We start from the raw sequence: 21,511 nt of genomic DNA, 5'->3' as shown, positions 1-21,511 counted from the left end.
ATATATATATATATATATATATATATATATATATATATATATATATATATATATATATATATAAGTTAAAGAACCAGCAGGAAAAGAAAAAAAAGAAGAAAAAGTTATTCGATACCTTAAAACGTTTAAGTTAACGTGTTTTCAAAGTCGCTTGCGTTTACGATACATTAGTCCACGTTAGCACATTTTTTAATAATTTTATTTTTATTTTTTGACGCTCAGCAAAAATGGAGCGCCACCCGGTGGGTACGTGGTTATCAGTTAGTACCCGGGGCACGAGTTTAAACCCAAACTAACGGTTTCCACCAAATCCAAACATCTTATATGTAATATCTGATACTGGGCCTTTATCAAGGACAAACACTGATCTATAGCTCAAAACTCTTTTTAACATGATAAACATTGAGATAATAATAATTATAATGATGTAAGATATAATCCACGATCCGGCATGGCACCTCAGGCAAAAAGATACGCCAATAAATTTTATCTGCAAATCCTGGCTACTGGATTCAAAATTTTCGATCTATCTTGTACTTAAATTTATACTTTTAATTTGTTTTGTTAGAAAAAAGAAAGAAAGAAAAATTAGTAAAGAATTGGTCCAAGTTCGAGCGAGACCAAGGGCCTTTTTATCCTAAAATTGAGATCCTGTCTCGTGATGGTATCAAACATAATATCAACGAGTGTTAGGACCTGGTGTTTGGGCATTACAATGCACATTATTATTTTTGAGTACGAAGAAGCAAAGAAGTGAAGAAGCAAAAGAAAATAAAAAATAAAAAGGTCTGATCTTTGCCATCCGTCAGGTAACAACAACGACGCGTACGTGCGTGTCGGTCGTTACGGGTTAAGAGTCACTCGAATTACCGAAATTCATTCTCCAAACTCCAAGCCGGTCTGCTCTCGAGTATATCAAAAAATATCAAGAGCCCCAAACAAGTTAGAGCGAGAGCAACTACGGAAAGATATCTTTTGCAGATGGGTCCCAATTTTTGTCGATGCGGGCAATGATCCCGGGCCAACAAGTCTCATCATCTCGAGTTGCTGCATCAATAAAAAAAAAAAAAAAAAAAAAAAAAAGTAAAAAGAAGTAAAAAAAAAAAAAAAAATTAATAATAACAATAATAGGAGCAACTGAAATACGAAAAAATATGGTGTTGGACAAATTTTTCAATTACTTCAGCAACATCAATCACTAAATAGCTCAATTACTAAATAACGTTAATGGAATTTTGTCCTTGGCCAGCGCTACAGCTACTACACAATTAATACAATTAAAAAAAAAAAAAAAATAACAAAGACTCACCTCTTTGAAGCCATCTAGCCGGCCTAAACTTTTGGTACCTCTCAATGGGAATCCAATGGTTGAATCGCACCAGCCAGCAACATTTGGTACAGTGGTACATATTATTGGCTCACCGACATTCAAACCACGCGCCCGACTTTTACTTTTGCGTTTGTCTAACAAATGTTTGGCTCGAGATTTTCTGATAGTCGGCACGGTACCGCAATCATCCTCCGGATCACTCTGTACCTCCCAGCGTGACGGTGACTTAAATCTACGACGTGAACTTGTCGGTGAAGTCACCGGAGAGGTAAGCCTCTGTACGAGGGTGCCAAACATGGTCATCATTGACCTTAAACAGTAACCAACTAACTACGACGACAACAACAACAACAACAACTACTAACAACAATAATAATAATAATAATAATAATAACAACAACAACAATAATAACAACAACAATAATAATAATAACAACACGTGCACACTTTCACACAATAATGGTATACATATATATGTATAAAATAAACACATATATAATAAAATAAAACACGTAAACGTACACGTACACAAAACTGATCGGCAATAGCACGCTTGATTGTGACTACTCGCTGGTACTAGTAACTCTTTCAAGCTCAATCGAAGGGATTGCAGCATGTAGTGGTAGTGGTTTTAGTTAAGGCTTCTTGACCACTACCGCAGCAGTTTCTGCTGCTTTTGCTTCTGCTTCTACTGATACTCCAACAACTTTTGTTGCTCCAACTCCGGCGGCTGCTGCTGTTCCTGCTGCCGTTAGCTCAGCGCGATGAGACCCAGTGATCCTCATCCTCGTCACGATCACCGGTGATCATCACTTGTACCAAGAATCATTCTTCTATCTCATTCCACTACTTTTGTATTATATTATATATACGTATGTACGTACGTACTATACACTTTAACTGAAACTCTTACTCTTACTCTTAACACTCGTTTGTTCTGAGAATTCAGTTAGTGAGAACGAGGTCGATAGCAAAAAAAATTATTACATGTAAGATTATCGTTAAATCTTCTTTGCTCGTTTATAGTACAAGTGATTGTCCATATATATATTTGTAAAAATATATAGACTGAATTTAAATGTGGTATCAAGTTAACCGGTAACCACCTGTTACTTGAAGTTTTTTTTTTTAGGCTTCAATTGACTCTCAATCGATTCACTACTTGTTTATAGTTACTTTTTTTTTTTAATCTAATTGATGCATGTCAGATTGTTCATTGCCACCAAATCACATAGGTATTTGCCTCCAGGCGTGCAGATATTCATGTTTGAAGAAAAAAAAAAAAACTCTAAAACTGTTCAAGTTACTGCACTATTTTTAAACAATTTTTTTTATTTTAATTATCTTATGTTTATTAATATTAAGTTGAACTATTCGTTAAAAAAAAATAAAAAAAATAAATAAATAAATAAATAAAACGCGGAAATATAAGGAACGTACTCGTGGTAAATACGAGACGACGCGAGACACCGACAATCACTTGCTGCGTACGGAATTCAACTGGTCGCGCGGTGACGGCGGCTTCCGACCGGTTGGCCTCGCTTTTACGAATAACTGCGAAGTTTACCGAACGCTTGCGTAAGGCCACGAGGATTAACGAAAGTACACGAAGGTAGTAAGGTCTCTATGGCGATTGGATGATTGGGACTTTACTGTGGTACTGATAGGACCCCTCGGGCCCCTCGGACCAAGCACACCGTTGGGAGTTCGTAGTGATCCCCTCCCCCTTCCCCCACCCATCACTACTCGACAACCATCCTTTTAAAACTCTATCTATGAACCCTCTCTTTTACTCTCTATTCTCAGATTCTCACTACTGGCAAGACAAGTACCACCAGCACACCGGTTTATTATATATACACTACTATATTGTCGAGTGTGGACTTGACAAATGTGTGAGAGATTTTACGTGGTGTGTAAGGCCTGTAAGACCTAGCTTTTAAATTAGAGTGAGAATTGTGATGAGAGAAATAATAAAAAAAAAAACTTTTAAATTTCCCAGCACGCAAGATATTCATTAAAATCCTGAGAAATAAATAATCTTAAGGAATAATATATTTATATATTTTTAATTTAATTTAATATGAAAATATTGAAGAAAACCGGATTTATTTATTGGCAATTTTGGTTGTATTCATGCGATATCAGAGTGAGTCACTTAAAAAGATATAACTAGTTAAATGTTTTGAAAGAGAAATTATCGGTAATTTCTTTAAAGGTGAGTAGTAAAAGTGTACAGAGTAGAATAGAATAGGATGATATTATTGTGGAATGATTATATGGAGCGCACTTTAGGATGATGGGGATCATTAGACGGGAGAGATAAATTGTTTTGAATGGAAGCAACAAGAGAAAAGAGAGTATGTACCTTAGACATATATGTTGCAGTATAAGTCAATCAGAGAGTATAGATGTTGCCTCTACTTTGCAAGGCATTACAAGAAAACGAATCTCAATTATCCCCGTTGTCCTTAAGGTAATCTAACTGGAATCAATGTTAATTAAGTGTCTAATAGTTATAGAGCTATTACAACAATTAATCATGACCTGTCGTACACCTTTTACACTTAATATAATTTATATACTTTATATGCTTGGTATTCTCGAGAAATAATAAAACTTATCAAGTGTCTCAACATTATAATGACACATAACCTGCATGCAGAATATGTATCTGATCTCTCTGCAAAAATACTTTCCCGCTGAAAAGTTGATTTATAATGTTTTTTTTTTTTTTTTTTTTTTTTTTCACCGTTAAAATTAAAAATGTCGAAAACGTTAAATGTCGAAATTTGAAAAAATTCTTTTGATTGCTGCAAGCGATGTGTATTCACGCGATTAATTTTTAACGTTATTTATTTGTTTATTTATTTTTTCAAACAATCGATCAATTTGCATATCAGTGACAGCCTAGTCATAATAAATTAAAAATTAGAGACACATTTTGAATTGACGTACACACTGAAGCGTTATGTTAGAAGTTATAAACAGGATTTTCGGGATCGCAGACCCAAAATAAGACGAAAAATAAGTTTTATAATTTGTATGTGGTTAAATATTATTATACTTAATATATGCGAGAGAAGATTAAAAGACTGCAGAAACAAGTAATTTACTCATCTACTCGGTCATCGCGTTATTACTACGGCATTAATTAGATGTTTGACGCATTAGAAAACGGGAATTTGTTATGCGCGTGAGGTTCGTCATTACGTCTCTTAAGCTTTTATACTAGACATAGCATTCATATAAATATACATACATAAAAAAAGATAAAAGTTGGTCTCTTATCGCGCCCTCGACTCATGACGATGAATACAACGGTACATGTTCTGCATGTTTCACTGATTGAAAATAAGGAACCTTGGATAGATAGAGCACGGAGTAGAGTGCTCGCTCTCTGTACTTTCAGTGCTCTCAATGTATTACTTGTCTTTGCGATACTAACATTTATATTTATATCCCCGTGTTAGGCTAAATTAAATTTATAATTTATAGCTTGATACTTTAATTAAATATTTTTAAGTTTATATTTCGCAATTATAATTAGCAAAAAAATAAATAAATAAGCCACAATAGTAAAGTTTTTTTTAGCAAGTAAAATACTATTTTTATCAACGGTGTGTATGAGTAAAAAAGATAAAATTATTACAGGCTGCCATTTAGGTGGTGTAAAACGCGGTGTTTTCTTTTTTCTTTCATTTTAGCAAGATCAATACAAAGATAAGAGAATCAAGCGAAAGAAAAAAATGAAATTTACACCATATTAAAGTGGTGTGCATCACGACTCAGTATACGCGCTGTTGACGCCAAAAATAAAAGTTTAAACAAGACAAAACGCGAGATTGTGAACATAACCGCGGGAGACTTGGATTTAAAACGCGAAACAGGTGATGGCGTAAGATATAAATTCATACTATCGCGTAAAATCACACTCGGTTCAAGCATCTGATGCTTTTTTTCTACTACACATTAATTTATTTATTTACATATATTTATTATTATTATTATTATTATTATTTTTCTGTTTCATTTCAACGTTTACCGCAACTTACTCATGATTTATGCCGGTCACGATATTTTTACGTGTTAGCTTGCGCAACTATTGATAAATTTAAATTAAAACAAAAAAAAACAACAACAAAGGGTGTACGTTAACGATTTAAAATTTGTATGTGTTAATTGATAAACAAACATAAAAATAATTTAATTTATATTGAATTAATAATTTATTTATATAACAATAAAGTAGTATTGGATATCAGGATATACCTATAAGCTCAGCTTTTAGTTATTTTTAAGCTTTTCAAAAGTCAATATTCGTGGACAGGATATAAAGTTTACAAAAGTTTTACTTCCGATCGGAATGTGATATAATAACTTATAGAAGGAATACGGGACAAAGTGAAATAATATATTTAATCCGAACACCTGATTGTTTGAGCTCGGGACTAACAACAAAATACCAACTTTGTAGCACATCACTGATCAGAGTACTATATGATTATAAGCAACGCAGAAACCGCAGAGTAAATGGATATAAAGAATGACATGTATGACGACGAGAGTCTTTCCATATCCGTCGTTATTTACTTTTATTTCATTTCTTTTGTCTGACTAGACAATGAACGTCACACGACTTACACACGACAAGGAAACTTGAAACGTCTGCACGTGTTCGGGATAATAAAAAAATCTATAAATAAGGACGAAAAAAAAAAAAAAAAAAAAAAAATGTAATTATATCGAGTAAACTTAGAGTATATTGAGTTATTTACAGCAACCTAATTTAGACGGTTTGTAAGTTACTTGTTTTTCATTTCTTTAATTATAAAAAAAATTACATATTATATAAGATTTAAAAAAAATTTTGACGAGGAAAATGTGAAACTGAAGGCCATTGTCACGTTTATTATAATGGAATCCCAGAAAAGTTTTGAGCAAAATGGGAAAGTGGGTTTCATCACTCATACACAACAATTTATAAATAAAAGTTTTTCCTATACATAAGTATGTCACGTATCAGTGTACGTTGATTTTTTTTTGTAATTCATAAAAATCTTTGTCACGGACGATTAGACTCATACATATAATTTATATAATAGGCATACATCTTTTATAATATTTATTTACAATTGTTCCTGTCTGTATAAACAATATAAAAAAAAAAAAATTGTGTATACCAGTCAAGTATAACTATTTAATACCATAATAAGATACAATGTTGCACACGTACATGAGAAATAAAAAAACTATAATAAAAAGTATATTGCGTGGCGATTATTACTGTCAGAGTCTTATAGTGCGAGAAGTATTATCCTTTAATCTTGGTAAGTTTCACTCGACAGGAAATAAACGACTAGTGGTAATGGTGTAGTGCATGGTTGCGCCCGGCCAACCCAGATTATCAGTCATAAACTTTGCGACGGAAGTAAGAGAGTCAAGTAAATGAAATATTAGGGCCTATATAAAAATACCCAATAAATAGAAGGGGTACATGTAAGTATCGTGTGCTAGAATTATTATAAAAAAAAAAATGTATTATTTATTTTTATTTATTTAAACTTTTACTTTAATAATATTTAAGCGCGAAATGAATCTTATATACAAGTATACAAGTGAGTTTTAAACTGGGAACGAGATCTTTGTCGGAGACTAAAAACCCATTTTCCTCCGATGTTTGGACATACTACACCGAACATATTGTATATAAATTAAGAAAAAGAGAAATATGATAAGTGAGAGTAGTAATGCATCAAGACAGATATATATACATACATATTTTGCCTCATGTACAATATTATTCCTGTAAAATAACTAATAGGCTCATGCTCATAATTCACAATACGTGAGTCAGGTGTGTATTAAGTTAATAACAACTTTAAGAGATGTTAATAATGAAATCTGAGAAATTTAACATACGCTACATGTATAAACACTAAATTAATCTGTGTGAAAATATATATATATATATATATTGTATATACAGCTAATTTTAAATATTATTTGATAAATATCGATTATTTATTGTGTATAATATCGCATTATATATTTAAATTTATAATTTATATTACGATTTAAAGCTTTAATTTTTTTAATAATAAATTGTCAAATAATTTGTAAGCCAAGTACAAATCAGAGATTAATATGCTGCTCTATAGCTCCAGTAAAAGTATGTATAATATCTGAAACGAATCGTGAGTTTTTCTATAGAATATCCCCCCCCCCCTCCTCAGACGTAAAATATATAATACTCGGTATAATGCGATAGACCTTTGATCTACGCACATCTTGTGGATAGGTTTCCGCGTACATGCTGGTCATTTCTAACGTCCGTCCCGTTCGTCATTTACTCATAGTTATATATTTATAATGTTTAACTATCTTACTGCATATATAATAACATCAAGAGACCAACGGCAGCTTGAGGAACAGCAGCTGAAGTAGGAAAAACTATGACTGGACTAACAATAAAGACAGCTAAGCAATAAACCTCACCATCAACAATATAACTTATATACCCATAATATAAGTGTGTAGAATAATCCCAAGTATTAGATCTCATAAGAGAGATGCTATTCGCGTATGAGAACGATGGGGCCCGCGCCAACAATGGACGCGTCGGGCATCTAGTGTCGAAGGTTGTGGCTTTTAACGGTTTCACTATATTGCTTGTACATTCACTACTAGCTGCTGTTTGCCACGCTTCCTACTCAACAATAATATATTATATATATATTTATATAACCATAAGAAATAGCCACTATTTATTAAATATCCAATAGTAATTATTACCATGAATCAAACAATAAATTTACAGAGTTTTTAAATTACTTTCAGGATATTGTTTATATTATTTTTAATATATTTATTATTTTTTATTACTTGGTATTAATAGTTATTACTACAAAATTTTATTCTAAAATTATTATTTGACACTTTCTCAATCAATATAACTGAAACTCTCTCTTTTCTCTTGACCTTTTTTTTTTGTGTCTAGTGAACAAAAGACATACACAATAATAAAAAAATGTAAATATTTATTTTTATCCTAAAAAAATAGTAGTATAGTATAGATTTTAAGTAAATTATTACGTAAAATAAATAAACGGTAAAGTGCAAAAAAAAAAAAAAGAGAGAGAGAGAGAGTATATATTTTTATATATGGTCATTATACATTAGATATAAATATGCCAAGGTGCGTGATGACTGGATATGGCTCGTGAGCAATGACGATACATAAGACATGTATTTAAATAATGACAACGACTCACGCTGGTCAACACACAATACATAATATGTACTACTCCAAATAAAGATAAACATATGATGACATTAAAACTTAAGGATTAAGACAAAAAAGGTACTTGTAAATAGTAATGCTCGAAACATTCAACTACTAATAATATTTTATTTGTTGGATAACGGCTTTTCTGTTTACGCTATAGCCACGTGCGCATAAATATATGCAGATATGGTTACTTGCCTGACTGCCTGACTGCCTGATGTTTTGTCTATTAGTCGACAACGTACTTTTGGTATAATAATACATATAACACATTACACATAACGTTACTTTAGTTTTCAGTATCAAAGTCTTAGTTTTGTGTTTATATAGTATATCCGCAATAATAAAAAACGATTAACGTGTACCCATAAACGCTACGATACCTTGCATGCATATTACCACATTTGTCGTATTTTATGATTAAAACAATTTATATTCAAAATCCGCGTTTATAAATAAACTATTTGATAACCGATTAGTCAGATATCTGGCAACTTAGAACATTTTTTTTTATTGTCGCAAATCAGGTTGTATTTTAGATTTATCCTTCTTTAGAAATACATTATTATTATTATTATTATTATTATTATTATTATTATTATTATTATTATTATTATTATTATTATTATTTTATTTTTATTTTTAAACTATGTGATTCGACGCAGTTGAGATTGAAGAGAAAAGTGTAGATGCACAAGGCAATAGTAATAATGCCTGGGAGGTAGATCGAGGATCAATTTCTCTCTCGATCTTGCGTCGATTTTCGATGACTCGGGCGCGGTGCATAATCTCAGTTATATCGATCTTGCTCGTCGATCAGGGATCAGTTGCAACATCTTAACGTACTGGTATGTATATCTTGTGCACATATATATATATATATATATATATTAAATAAAGTGGGCTGTAACCGCAAAGAAGGTCCAGTAGGTACGTCGACTTGTTCTGGACGTTCTGAACTAACTCACGTACCGGTACCGGTCTCTCGTTTCGCTTGTCGTCTCTCCTCTTTCCTGCTGATGCTGATACACTCTCTTATTCTCTGCTAATCCTTAACTCCTCATTCTTTTACATTCTTTTTACTTTTTCATTCCCTCACTCACTTACTCCCTTATATTTAAACATATATTCGTATTTTTATTTATATTTGTAATATGTGCATTGAGATAACTCGAAAAGTTGTTGCTCTATCTCTGTATTTGGATGAGTGTATACATGTATACACGGTAGTTTGCCGTGGATAATATAATACACATTCCACAAACTCTTTCTTTCGATGAGTTTCAATGATGCTCCTCTGCTAATATATACAAAAATAATGTGGGTGAAATTCCCTTGCGAGAACTTGGAGAATCAAATTATTCTTCATCGCTAATATTTTTTTTTACTGCTTCCGAGTTAAAGAAAAAAAAATTAAGTGTTTGCCACAAGAGGCCAAAGACCCGGAGACCCGACAGATTGCATTTTCACACCCAAATAAAATTTTTAGCAAGCAGTATATTTTGCCTGCACTAACAGCATCAAATATTATTTTAAAATATCTTTCTTTGCTCGTAGATATGTACTATTGATGTTTGCGGTATTCGTTGACGATAAAAAGCTTTGATTAACTGCAACAGTGCACATGCGAAAATTCAGTTTATAGGTATACAGCCTATCCATTTAAACAAGTGTGAAATATAAATATTTTAACATACTCTTTTCGTAACAAGTGAATATTATAATATAAATTAACAGCTAAAGTGGGAGGAGAAAAAAAGAAGAGGTTAAAGCTTAAAGTTAAAGATCGTGCCAAGAATAATCTAGCTAAAATCGTAGCTATTATATACATTCAATGTTGGCATAAGTTTCTTGAGGTTTTACTTGTCCAGCGGCGATGAAACAATTGACGTTATTTATGCTCACCTTGCAAATATTTTTGTAGAACCTTAGTTTCTCTTGCAAAAAATGCAACAACAACAATAACAAACTCAGATATATAGGGAAGATTAAGAATGTGAGTCTGAGTAAGTAGTGTCTTAGCCCACTTCCGAAAAGAGACTCTCTACTTATATATATATATATATGTTCGACAAGGAATAACAGCGAAACAGCCGTTGGCTAGCTTTTTTTTTATGCAGAGAAAGCTCACTGTTGTTCACTGTTGTTCACTGTTGTTCACTGTGCGAACCAATGCAATAAGTCCCCATATTGTACTTCCGACAGGCTCCTACCGATACGACCTTTTCATTAATTCGTTAACGATTCAAAACCGATCGTTCCCATATCCTACTTATTTTCTCAACTCTTACTCTTTTTTTATTCTCGACGCAACACATTTTTAAAAATACATACATACACCTTTTTTTTTTTTTTTTTTTTGTTTTTTGTTTTACACAAATTGACTGTATTTTTACGACTCGGCTATTTATTCAATTAGCCTGTTTCCTCTGAAGATTTAAAAAAGATCCGTCAGAGGCAGCAGTAGTAGGAAGTACATATGTTTTGAATTCTCTATTGACAGTAATGTTAAACGCATATCTTATTATTAAAACATCACAAATTTTATACTATTCAAGCTTGTATCGACTGTCAAAAGTGCAATTCGCGATTATTATTATTTTATTTATCAAGCATTTTATTAATTTATAATATATATAAAGAAAACTATTAAGAGAAAAAGAGAAAGATTGTCAACGGTGCTGTTGTTGTTGGACTCATCAATGAGATGACATGGTGTAGTATATAAAAGAGGGGAGGCTTTTACGAGTGTGTGTAATGATCGCGATTGCTTCGATCTTGATTCGTTAAATGGTCCGTGTCTGCAAGACTTTTATCGGCGAGAGAGTTCTCTGATGGCGTCACGGTCACAATCGCACCATCACTAGCTAACTAACCACCATGACCATCGCCATCAGCACATGATATATATATATATATATATATATATATATATCTACTAACTTAGCGACTTGTATTATTTCCTAAAAAATAATCTACATTTTCATCTACATGATATTATTATTTATTTATTTATTGCACGACTCATGATGCGAAGCATTTACGAGCAAAACATTTTTTTTATTATTATAATTATTATATATGGGTTAAAAAAATGGCTAAAGTGTGTGGTAATGATCACATTTTTAATCCTGATAGTAATTACTTGGTAAAGTTGATTGGCACTACGCGAACAATGAATCATCCTGATTCACTTGATCGGATTGTTTAATCATCTTTACTTCAAATGTTAGATTTGATAATGACTTTTCATAATGATAATAACGATGTACTAAAGATATTTATTTACATTTTTTTATTTATTTATTTTTTTTTAAATATTAATTATATTTATACATCAACCGACCAACTCATACTATCAACGACATACCCACTGTTCAAATGAATCTTTTATCACGAGTTTGTATACCCTGTTTGATCTTATCAATTTAAAACTCATAACCATTTTTCCGGCACTAAAATTTTATCTGAATAACTAAGGGATTTTTTATTTTATTTTTTTTGTGTATCTCTTTACTGTTTTAATAAAAATAGAAACCTTAATTTTCTATGTTGTGCAATTATATCGGTACACTTATAGGATAGAATATTGTAAGAAAGATTTAAAGATATTGTTAATAATGATCTTGATGATATCGCATATGAGGATCCGAAAGAATTGACGGCGTTGGTAACGGAGTTTAAAATGGTACCGCTAGTACTAGATATTATCAACCTGCGCCACTAAACCTCCGTGGAGATTTTAACCAGAATAACTCAAGAAGGGTTTATTTTACTATCCATGTATAATGAGTATATATATATTAATAATATAAATTACAGTGATACATTTGTCAGGAAGCATTGCACCACCTACCTCGTCACAAAAGTTTCTCCACAGATAATATTGTACTCTTAATGTATAAAATAAAATTACTGAGAAAATTACAGTAAAACCTTTTTATATTATGACTATATATTTTATTATTTCTGTTTACTAGATTATTATCAAAGTAAATTTATCAATTTATATTTTGTACTTTCGCTCAACTGAACCAACCAATTTATCGATAATTTCATTGGGAAATTGTACATCAAATTTTTTCACTGCATATTTATTATATTATTATTATTATTATTATTATTATTATTATTAAGTTTATTGTACTTTTTTATGCTATAAGAGATAAGTCTTGATCACGACTATAATCGTAGACTATATAACTTTGTACTAACTTGTCAAAAATCCTATCGCTTAAAGGCAATTGAGGTTATTTAAAAAAAAAAAAATCTATCTTCTCTTTGTTTATATTTATTTTCTACCAGCTACTGTGTAAGGCTAGCATCACTATTTACTTAAACGAAACTAGAGTGGGTACGTCTGTAAAGCTTTAAATGATTAGAGATATTTTTTTCCGGATGCGCCGCACCCTCTTTGATCTAGGCCGCGAACGAGTTTAGTAGGTCATCGCGTGAGGTTTCATTTTTTTTATCTTAATAGAAACGTAATACATATTATATAAATATCATTCTTAATTTTGGATATCATCTGTATATATTAGGCATTACCATTTTAGTGTAATAAAATAAATATTAATTAAAATAAATTTTTTATGATTAACATAAGATCTGAAATATCAAATAATTATTTTATTTTTTTTATTCGAATAATCTAACTGTATTTATTTTTAAGTGGATAAGAAATTGAGTAAGTATAATACATATGTTGTAAAAAATATAAAAGCGTAAGAGTGTATAGGTTTTTAATTTAAGTTAAATTGCTATCATCATGTCGCCGAATCGTCGCTAGCGTTATTATCTGATAATAATAATAATAAAAAATTTAATAGTATCGTGAAAAGCTGGAATTAGGTCAAAGAGTCGAATATTTGCCGGAATCTTTAGTCATTAATTATTTAAAAACACAATTTTAATGCTTATGGTAATAGCACAGATGTATACATATCTCAAGAGGCTCAAGAGTAACATAAATACCCATGAAATAACAATAACAAAAGTAATAATTGCGGAAAATCATTAATAATATATGTTTACTAATACATAACTATGTATAAATGTGTGTTACTAGGGTACACTAAATTTCGCTAGTCAGGCAATTCATCTGATACTGATATTAATGACAATAATGATTTAAAGATTAATATTATAATTTTATACACACTGCTATACAGCTCTTTATAAATAACTCTATACTCAACTAAACTTAATAATAATCAACTATTTTTTCTCACCACGTTTCAACGAGTATATAACTTTCTCGGCTCGTAATTCAACCATTTTCTCTTCTTAAACTGTATATGTATATATATTATTGCAGTGGACGACGTTTTTGCGATGGATAATTTTCTTAATAAAGTCTCAGAGTATATTATTATTCCGCTAGAGCTCTCTCAATAACCACAACGTATTTTACTTTAATTTTGCCTGGTAAAAATGTACACAACTATTTTAATAAAAATATATCATTCAAACTCGTGCTGTGAATTATTTGAATCAATATTTATTTTATTTGTAAATATTTATGTGATTTGATTTATTGATGAGCTCATCTAGATCGTTAAATGTAAATACATAAATATGTAACAATAAACAGCAATTGCGCATTTATGCACAAAACTTGTTATTGTGTAATTTCGACGCGCCCATAAGGTCGATGGAGCACCGATCTTTAACTCTACTTAATTAAAAGTCATCTGCAAGATTACATATCATCAATGCCTAAAACTTGTTTTTGAATATCAATATACGTAAAGCACTCCCGCATTTGTAAACCAAAAGTATTAAGATCTTTCTGTACTATTTTTTCATTTTCTGATGCCAACAAATAACTCTTTTGTAAATAGTATTATGTACTTGATGGGTATAGAATATACATATACATTAGTTGTAATGAATATTCAAATTGTATTAAAAGTCATAAAAATCATTAATTGTCAAAAAAGTAAGTATTTAAAATGAAAAATATTTCTATGCAAGAGTCAGCTGGCCATTGCCATGGAATGTTTCAAAATCTCAAAACTACTAAGATGGGCAATCTGATTTAAAAAAAAAAAAATTGTTACTTATGGATAACATTGAAAGTCTTGAATACAAGCGTTGCATTTATAGTACAGAACCTTATATGCATATCGACAGTACTATTACGCACTAACCAAAGCCAGTGGTAGCCATTCCTCTCAGCAACATATAAACCGTATTGCTGCTGCAAATAAAAAATATGAAAACTCTTCCAACGTATCCAGGAAATTGAATTCAGGTACCGAGGTACTCACTCAGTGCTACTATACATAAACAACTTTACTATCTCTCTCGACGCTCCATGAATGCTTAAAATCCTTAATACTTTTCCACAAACTTCTCTCGCCCACTAGATAACTGATTACGCCTATCATACACTTATATCCTTATAAGCGGCATCCTTTACTTTAATCTCTGTAATTCTTTCAACTTTCACTATTATTTGTTATTAATTTTAATTTTTTTTTTTTTTAAGATTTATAGTTGCCAACTTTCCGTACCTATGTAAATTTATGACTTGATAGCACTACCAGCTACAATTTATGTTTATTTATTATATATATATACGAAAGTGGGGAAAAATGAGACACCTGAATATTCATAAATAGGAGAATTAATTTACAAAACAACAACAAAAAAAAAATCTTCAAAATTAGCTTCAAATTTTAAGTCAATGATGCTAGCTTTAGCGATATTCCGCACATCACGAGTATGAAAACCGTAAATTAATTATCAGTTAGCTACTGTAGGTGTCACTGCTCTCTTTTGTACTGGGATATATATATATATATATATGTATATATATATATCTGTACAGTACTTTAAACAGAATATTATGCACAACAGCAGTATTACCGCAGCGTCTTATTTGCCGTAAGGGACGCACCGGCTACCGAGCTTTCTCTTTCTTTGCTGGTATCTACCGAGCTAACAAGATATCCGCGCTTTATATTATGCTACGTCGAATAACTTTCAATTTTAATTACATATTAATCATTTATCAAATAAATAATAAATGTTCTTAATATATATATATATATATATGTAGGGGAGACCGGGGCACGGGGATCCCCTTAAGCCGGTAATTATTTTTTATGGCTTTTAATCTATAGGTCAACGTAATTTGGTCTTTTCTTAAGTAAATCCATTAAGATTTTACCAAAACTAAAAAAAAAATTTTTTTTTGTTTCTGGAACACGATGACCCCTCTCAAAAAAAAAAACTTTTTTTTTTTTTTTTAAATTAAAAAAATAGATTTTAAGGACAAATAGTAAAAAATAATTTTTCAAATTCATTTTAGTTTAGAAAAAAAATAATTTTTCTGTAACAAATTTTTTTGCAAGTAGTCCATTATGCCCCAGATATCGCAGATCAGCTTAAAATATCTTTAAAACATCAGAGGTATCATGATTTGACGTATTCAAATTGTGGACTGCGAGTAGGGAGTTCAACAATAGAATGAATTAAGAAAAAAAAAATTGAGATGTTGAAATTCACATTCCTTCGTTTTTCTTGACAAAGATTGTTGTTACAAAAAAAGGAAGCTTACTACAATTATTTTCGTCGTTTGGATGCTACTATTAACCAAAAAATTTTAATTTCCAAATAAGTCGGGTTCCAGGTTCAGGCAGCCTCAAAATTCGTACTGTGATAGATAAAGTATTTATCTGTTTAATAATGTAAAATGTACTTATAAACTTAGATAAAGCGGGGAATATGAAAATATTTATCGAAATAATGGAGTATTTAAATGATGATAAATAATTTTGCAAATAAATAGTGGCTTTCTTACCTACTTTGAGGACATAAGTATTATTTTATACATAAGTGTGAATACAGAGATATAAATTTTATGATTAGTAGATGTATTATTATTATTTAGAGAGTGCAGTAACCTTTCTTCTTTATATTATTACCATTATTCATTATTGTGAGTCACTAAAGTGTGGGTGTGTCAACAATATAGCGTTGAGATTGATATATGTAATACGATCAAAGATACATATCGACAGATATATCCGATTTAGACGACTTGCTCTCGAATTTATTAAAAATACATATTGTCTAGCTAAGACCTTATATGTATTTATGAACTTACATATATCTTTGTGTTTATTGCATATGTTGTGGATACATGAGTTATATATATATATATAAATGAGAACGCTGAGAGTGCGATCTTGGAAACTGCTTGGGTCAAGTGTCTTGTCCGAGTTTAATGCCCTCGCTGGTTTTAACTTCAAGATTTTAGCTCTTTACTATACATACATAATATATATATATATATATATATAGTCAACTATTAGGTTTTATTCCTACATATTCATTTGATGACATACACCCTATAATTAATCTTACGATTAACAACTAGCATCACTTTTAATGTATATTGATAAAAGTTTTCGTATTTATCAAATACTAATAATTGTATCATAAATTTATCTGGAAGAGACGAACCTCATATTTTACAAGAAATGCATTTTCATTATTGTAATTTTTTGTAATTAATTATTGAAATTTGTTTTTTTTTTTTATTATTTTTTTTAAGTTCCCACGCGCTGATTTAAGAAATAGTGATATACAAAATTAAAGGATTAATACTTATTTTCACACGAAGGTAAACGTTACAGGTGGAAAAATTTGTGTATAAAAATGGCGAACATCGAAGAATATGGTTTGTTTTACTAACATTTGTTATTTATGTTTACTAGAATTATGCAGAATGAGTAAAAACAAATAAGTGTCTTTGAACATGAGAGGAATCATAATAAATAAGTAAACATAAGCAAGCTTTTGTTGTTGATTCGAGTTTCGCGGAACTGTTTGTCGATCAGGCGTCGAGTATCAGGTGACACGACAACTGAAGACAACTAAACACGAAACAAGGTATAATATTCTCAATAATTCAGCACGTGCGTCCCGCGTTACGTGGATACTCTCGTGTAATGATGTTTTATTCATGAATAAGCAATCTTGGTACACTCATTACAATCACGATGCGTTTTGTATATTTGTGATTACATACATATCAGACATTAAACCAAAAAAACACGCTTTTGACTTATTACTCCAACTATGTATTTTTATAAATAGCCGCCATGATTTAAAAAAAAAAAAAAATAAAGTGATTATAAAGCACCTTCAGCGCTTTTGCGCTTGAGATGTGAAATATTCTTGCGAATGTAGGAAAAATTGATATTCTATTTTATCCGTGTATCAACAATTCTATATAGTCATTTTCATTTGGTGGACTAGTTAATAAGCATTAATTATAACCGAAAGTTAATTAATTTAAAATTTTGAATAAAGTTATGAATATTAAACATAAATTTTTTTTTTTATCGTATAATCAGCTATATATAAATTTGAAATAGAAATAGATATTTTTAAATTATACAATTACTACCTATACACGAAAATTTACATAAATTTGAGTTTAAAATATTAATCATAAATATATAAAATTTGATAGTTGTTTAGGATATTCACAACTGTTGGTATTTTTTAATCATCTGAGTATCGTTTAATTACTCATTCATGGTGTGTAGTATTGTAAAGTAATAGCCACACTTACAGGGTAGCACGGAATCGATACGTGACATCCGGCCTCACCTATGCGTATTTTACACAAAAATATTTAACCTCCGTTCAATAGAATAGCGCACACAGATTTTTACTGGGTACAGAATAAAACTATTAAAAAAAGGAATGAAGAATAATCAAGAGAAAAGGTTATTAACATGAAAAGAAGAATAAGAAGAAGAAGACAAGTTGAACTGCGCGCAGCAGGAGAGTATAGTGAATAAATGAGATAAGTAGTGAATATATTTCCATGTGCAGGTGTAAGTACAGCAGGTGAATCTTTTAAATTTTTTCACTCACATCATCGTACTTTAAGTATATATATATATATATATATATATATATATATATATATATATATGCATCAGCATGTGCTAATCATAATACTTGTACTCTTAAACACATCAGAGCTCTCATCTGTTCAGACTTGCCTTAATTTATTAATAAACTCATACACAACTAAGATAATTAATTGTACACACTTGTAATGCTCATCGTTAATTGAATGAATATTCGAATTAGCTTTTATTAAATCGTCTAGCTTTGACAATTGTTACAATATGGTGATTAACTTGTCGGTTTTTAGTATCATTTAAGGTAGGTGTATACAATGTAGTTGTACTTGTTCAAGTCAGAATTGTAGTTGTAGCTGTTGTTGCTGTTGCTATTTTGTTTTTTTAATGTATATTATTGTTGTCATATTCAATTCGTGTCAAGACTTTTAGCACGTGTTTGTAAAAACGTGAGGACATGTCGTCACTTAAATATGTCAAGCTTTACAATGGATTTAGCGAGCATGCATGTTATGATATAAAGAAAATTAGTACTTTTTTTTATTATTAATGTTGTTGTTGTTGTGGAATCTTTTTTTTTTTTTTTTTTTATTATACTATTGATATTAAAAAAAAAATTATTTAATTGAAGAAAGTTTGAATTCTGTCAGCTGAAGCGATCACTTTTTTTTTTTTTTTTTTTTTTTGCAGTGGAAAGTTTACTGGCTAATGAAGGTAATTTGCTACAAATATTTATGATATTTATGATATTCATACATATATGTAGACGCTACATATAAATCTGGGAAACTGCGTGAAACGAAGAGACTGCAGGTTGGATTGGTTGTAAAATATATAAAAAATGTAGATCGGCATGAAAAGGTATCAAGGGGTGTCGATTATGAATGAAATAATTGATTAGAAATAATCACGATTTCAGTCGCGAAATCATCACACGCGACTAAATCAGATTAGCTGTTTAAAAACGTTTTAAAGAGTGTAATTGCAGGATATTACATACATATAGAGTATTAGGGTGTGTTGTCTGCTAAATGTTGGTCTCCTGATCTCATATCAGGTCTGATGTAAAGTATGCATACGAATAGAAGTATAAGATGGAGTTGATGTATGGAAGGTAAAAACTGGAATGCGATCAAGATTACGACGATAACCCGATTTTAAGTATTATCAATTCCGATTATCGGTATCCATATCTTGCTTTTTTTTTATTATCGTCATCATTACTCTGTATATATTAAATATCCTTACAACAGTTAAGTATCACTTTTGCATACATTGTCTAATAATATACATATAATTAATGGTAGTCTTTATCATTACCATTATGTTTTTTTTTTATTAATTTTTATAAATAAAGACTTTATTATTGTTATGTTTTCTATGCATTATAATTGGTGAATAGAATTTATAATTGAATAAAAGAGGTGGATTAAAAATACAAATTTTTATTACCCGTTAATTTTTCATGTTAGGATATTATATTCAACCGGAAAAATATTGTTATATTTGATATTAAATTTGTTTTTTAATACTTTTATTAGCACGTCCAGTATGATAGTTTTAAGAAATTTATAATAATAATAATAATAATAAATACAGTAAGAGCTTTTATTCCATATCGATCTATATCCTATGACTAATGGCTTTCGCTACATAGTTTATGAGAATTAAATAGGTCTTATTGCCACGGATCGACTTCCCGTTCCGAGCACCTGCTAGAAAGATCGCGAGACTGAACGACTGACTGAGCAAGTCACGAGAGATGGTAGAATATAGACTCGAGCTGCCGGCGAGTAAGTGAATAAGGCTCAGTAAATCTGACGAGTCATTGCTATTCCCCATCCACTAGATTAATAGCTCAGTTTCTGATGCCACCTGAATTCCCAAAATTCTAATGCACTGGCGATTTATAGATTTTCTACATAGACATCAATAAATTTAAGTTGATGAAAGATAAAATTTAAAATAAATCAAAAATTAAATTTTCAGCGTATGGTTCTGAATTTATTTGGGGTCGATTAATCCGCCGGAAAAAAGTTGCTGCAGGGTCAGGCCCTCACATGGCCAATTTTGCGTTATGAACTGTTGTAACTCATCTGGAGCCGCGTTTAAATTTTTTTTGCCCAAAGAGGATGGCGCGACGACGGGATTGATGTCTAGATGACCGGATCACTTTTTTCGTCTCCTAACTATATACATACTTAGTTATATATATATATATAATACCTCCGAGTGGTTTCTTAGATCGCGTGTCGTCGTATACGCCCTCCTGTTTTTTTTTTTTATGGTTGAATTGAATTTATGAGACACATATTATCGACTGGGATGTCGATTAAAACTAGACGATCGTTGGCAACGCGGCTGATAAATCGTGTATGTATAGCATCAACCGTCCTTGGTTGGATATATAATGACTCCCTTGAGGAGAGATTGCCGAGGGCTAGGCTGTCTTCTCGCCATCGATAAATGTAATATGTCTGTACTCATAAATACATACATAAATACATACTTTCGCATAGATACAACTGACCGAAGATAATAAAAATTTAATAAATTTCATAAATGTTCAAGTTTATAATAAGTCAATACAATTACAAGCATCATGTCCACGAAATCGATATCTTTAATAATTATAAATATGTTATCTCGGTTAATAAATAAATAAATAATATACCAAATAAATTTACATTGAACAAAGTTAATTAATCCACGGGAAAATAAATAAAAAAAAATAATAGTCGAGGAAATATAAAAATAATGAATAAAAATACATCAATGAAATGTCGATTGAAATCGGTATGAAGATCGGCACGTGGCTGCAAGAATCCTTCCAAGAAAAAAAATCTATCGTCTGACTGTAAATCCGATCTTCAGGATCTAATCCTGTATGCATTATCGAATGTCTCTGTTGCAAGTATCAACGGCAAGAGCAAAAGCAGTTAACGTTCTTTTCTCTATAGCACGGAAGCCGACATGCTGGTACACACACGGTACACACAC

At 30.8% G+C, this 21,511-nt stretch overlaps 1 protein-coding gene across 6 annotated transcripts in view; it reads right to left on the bottom strand.

Moving 5' to 3' along the window:
- Positions 1-21,511, bottom strand: part of LOC103573433 (rho GTPase-activating protein 20) — a 104,008-nt gene that overhangs the window by 49,948 nt on the left and 32,549 nt on the right. The window contains exon 1 of one of the 6 annotated variants that reach the window (XM_014443460.2): positions 1,310-2,838. The exons of the other annotated variants lie outside the window; for them this stretch is intronic. Coding sequence (XP_014298946.1) covers positions 1,310-1,636 — 327 coding nt within the window. The 5' untranslated portion in view covers positions 1,637-2,838. Of the gene's footprint in view, positions 1-1,309; positions 2,839-21,511 lie in introns of those variants that run through there. 6 annotated transcript variants of the gene reach the window in all.

Source organism: Microplitis demolitor, chromosome 7, assembly GCF_026212275.2.
Source record: "Microplitis demolitor isolate Queensland-Clemson2020A chromosome 7, iyMicDemo2.1a, whole genome shotgun sequence".
In the NCBI taxonomy this organism is placed as follows: domain Eukaryota; kingdom Metazoa; phylum Arthropoda; class Insecta; order Hymenoptera; family Braconidae; genus Microplitis; species Microplitis demolitor.
This window is presented reverse-complemented; position numbering and strand designations above follow the sequence as displayed.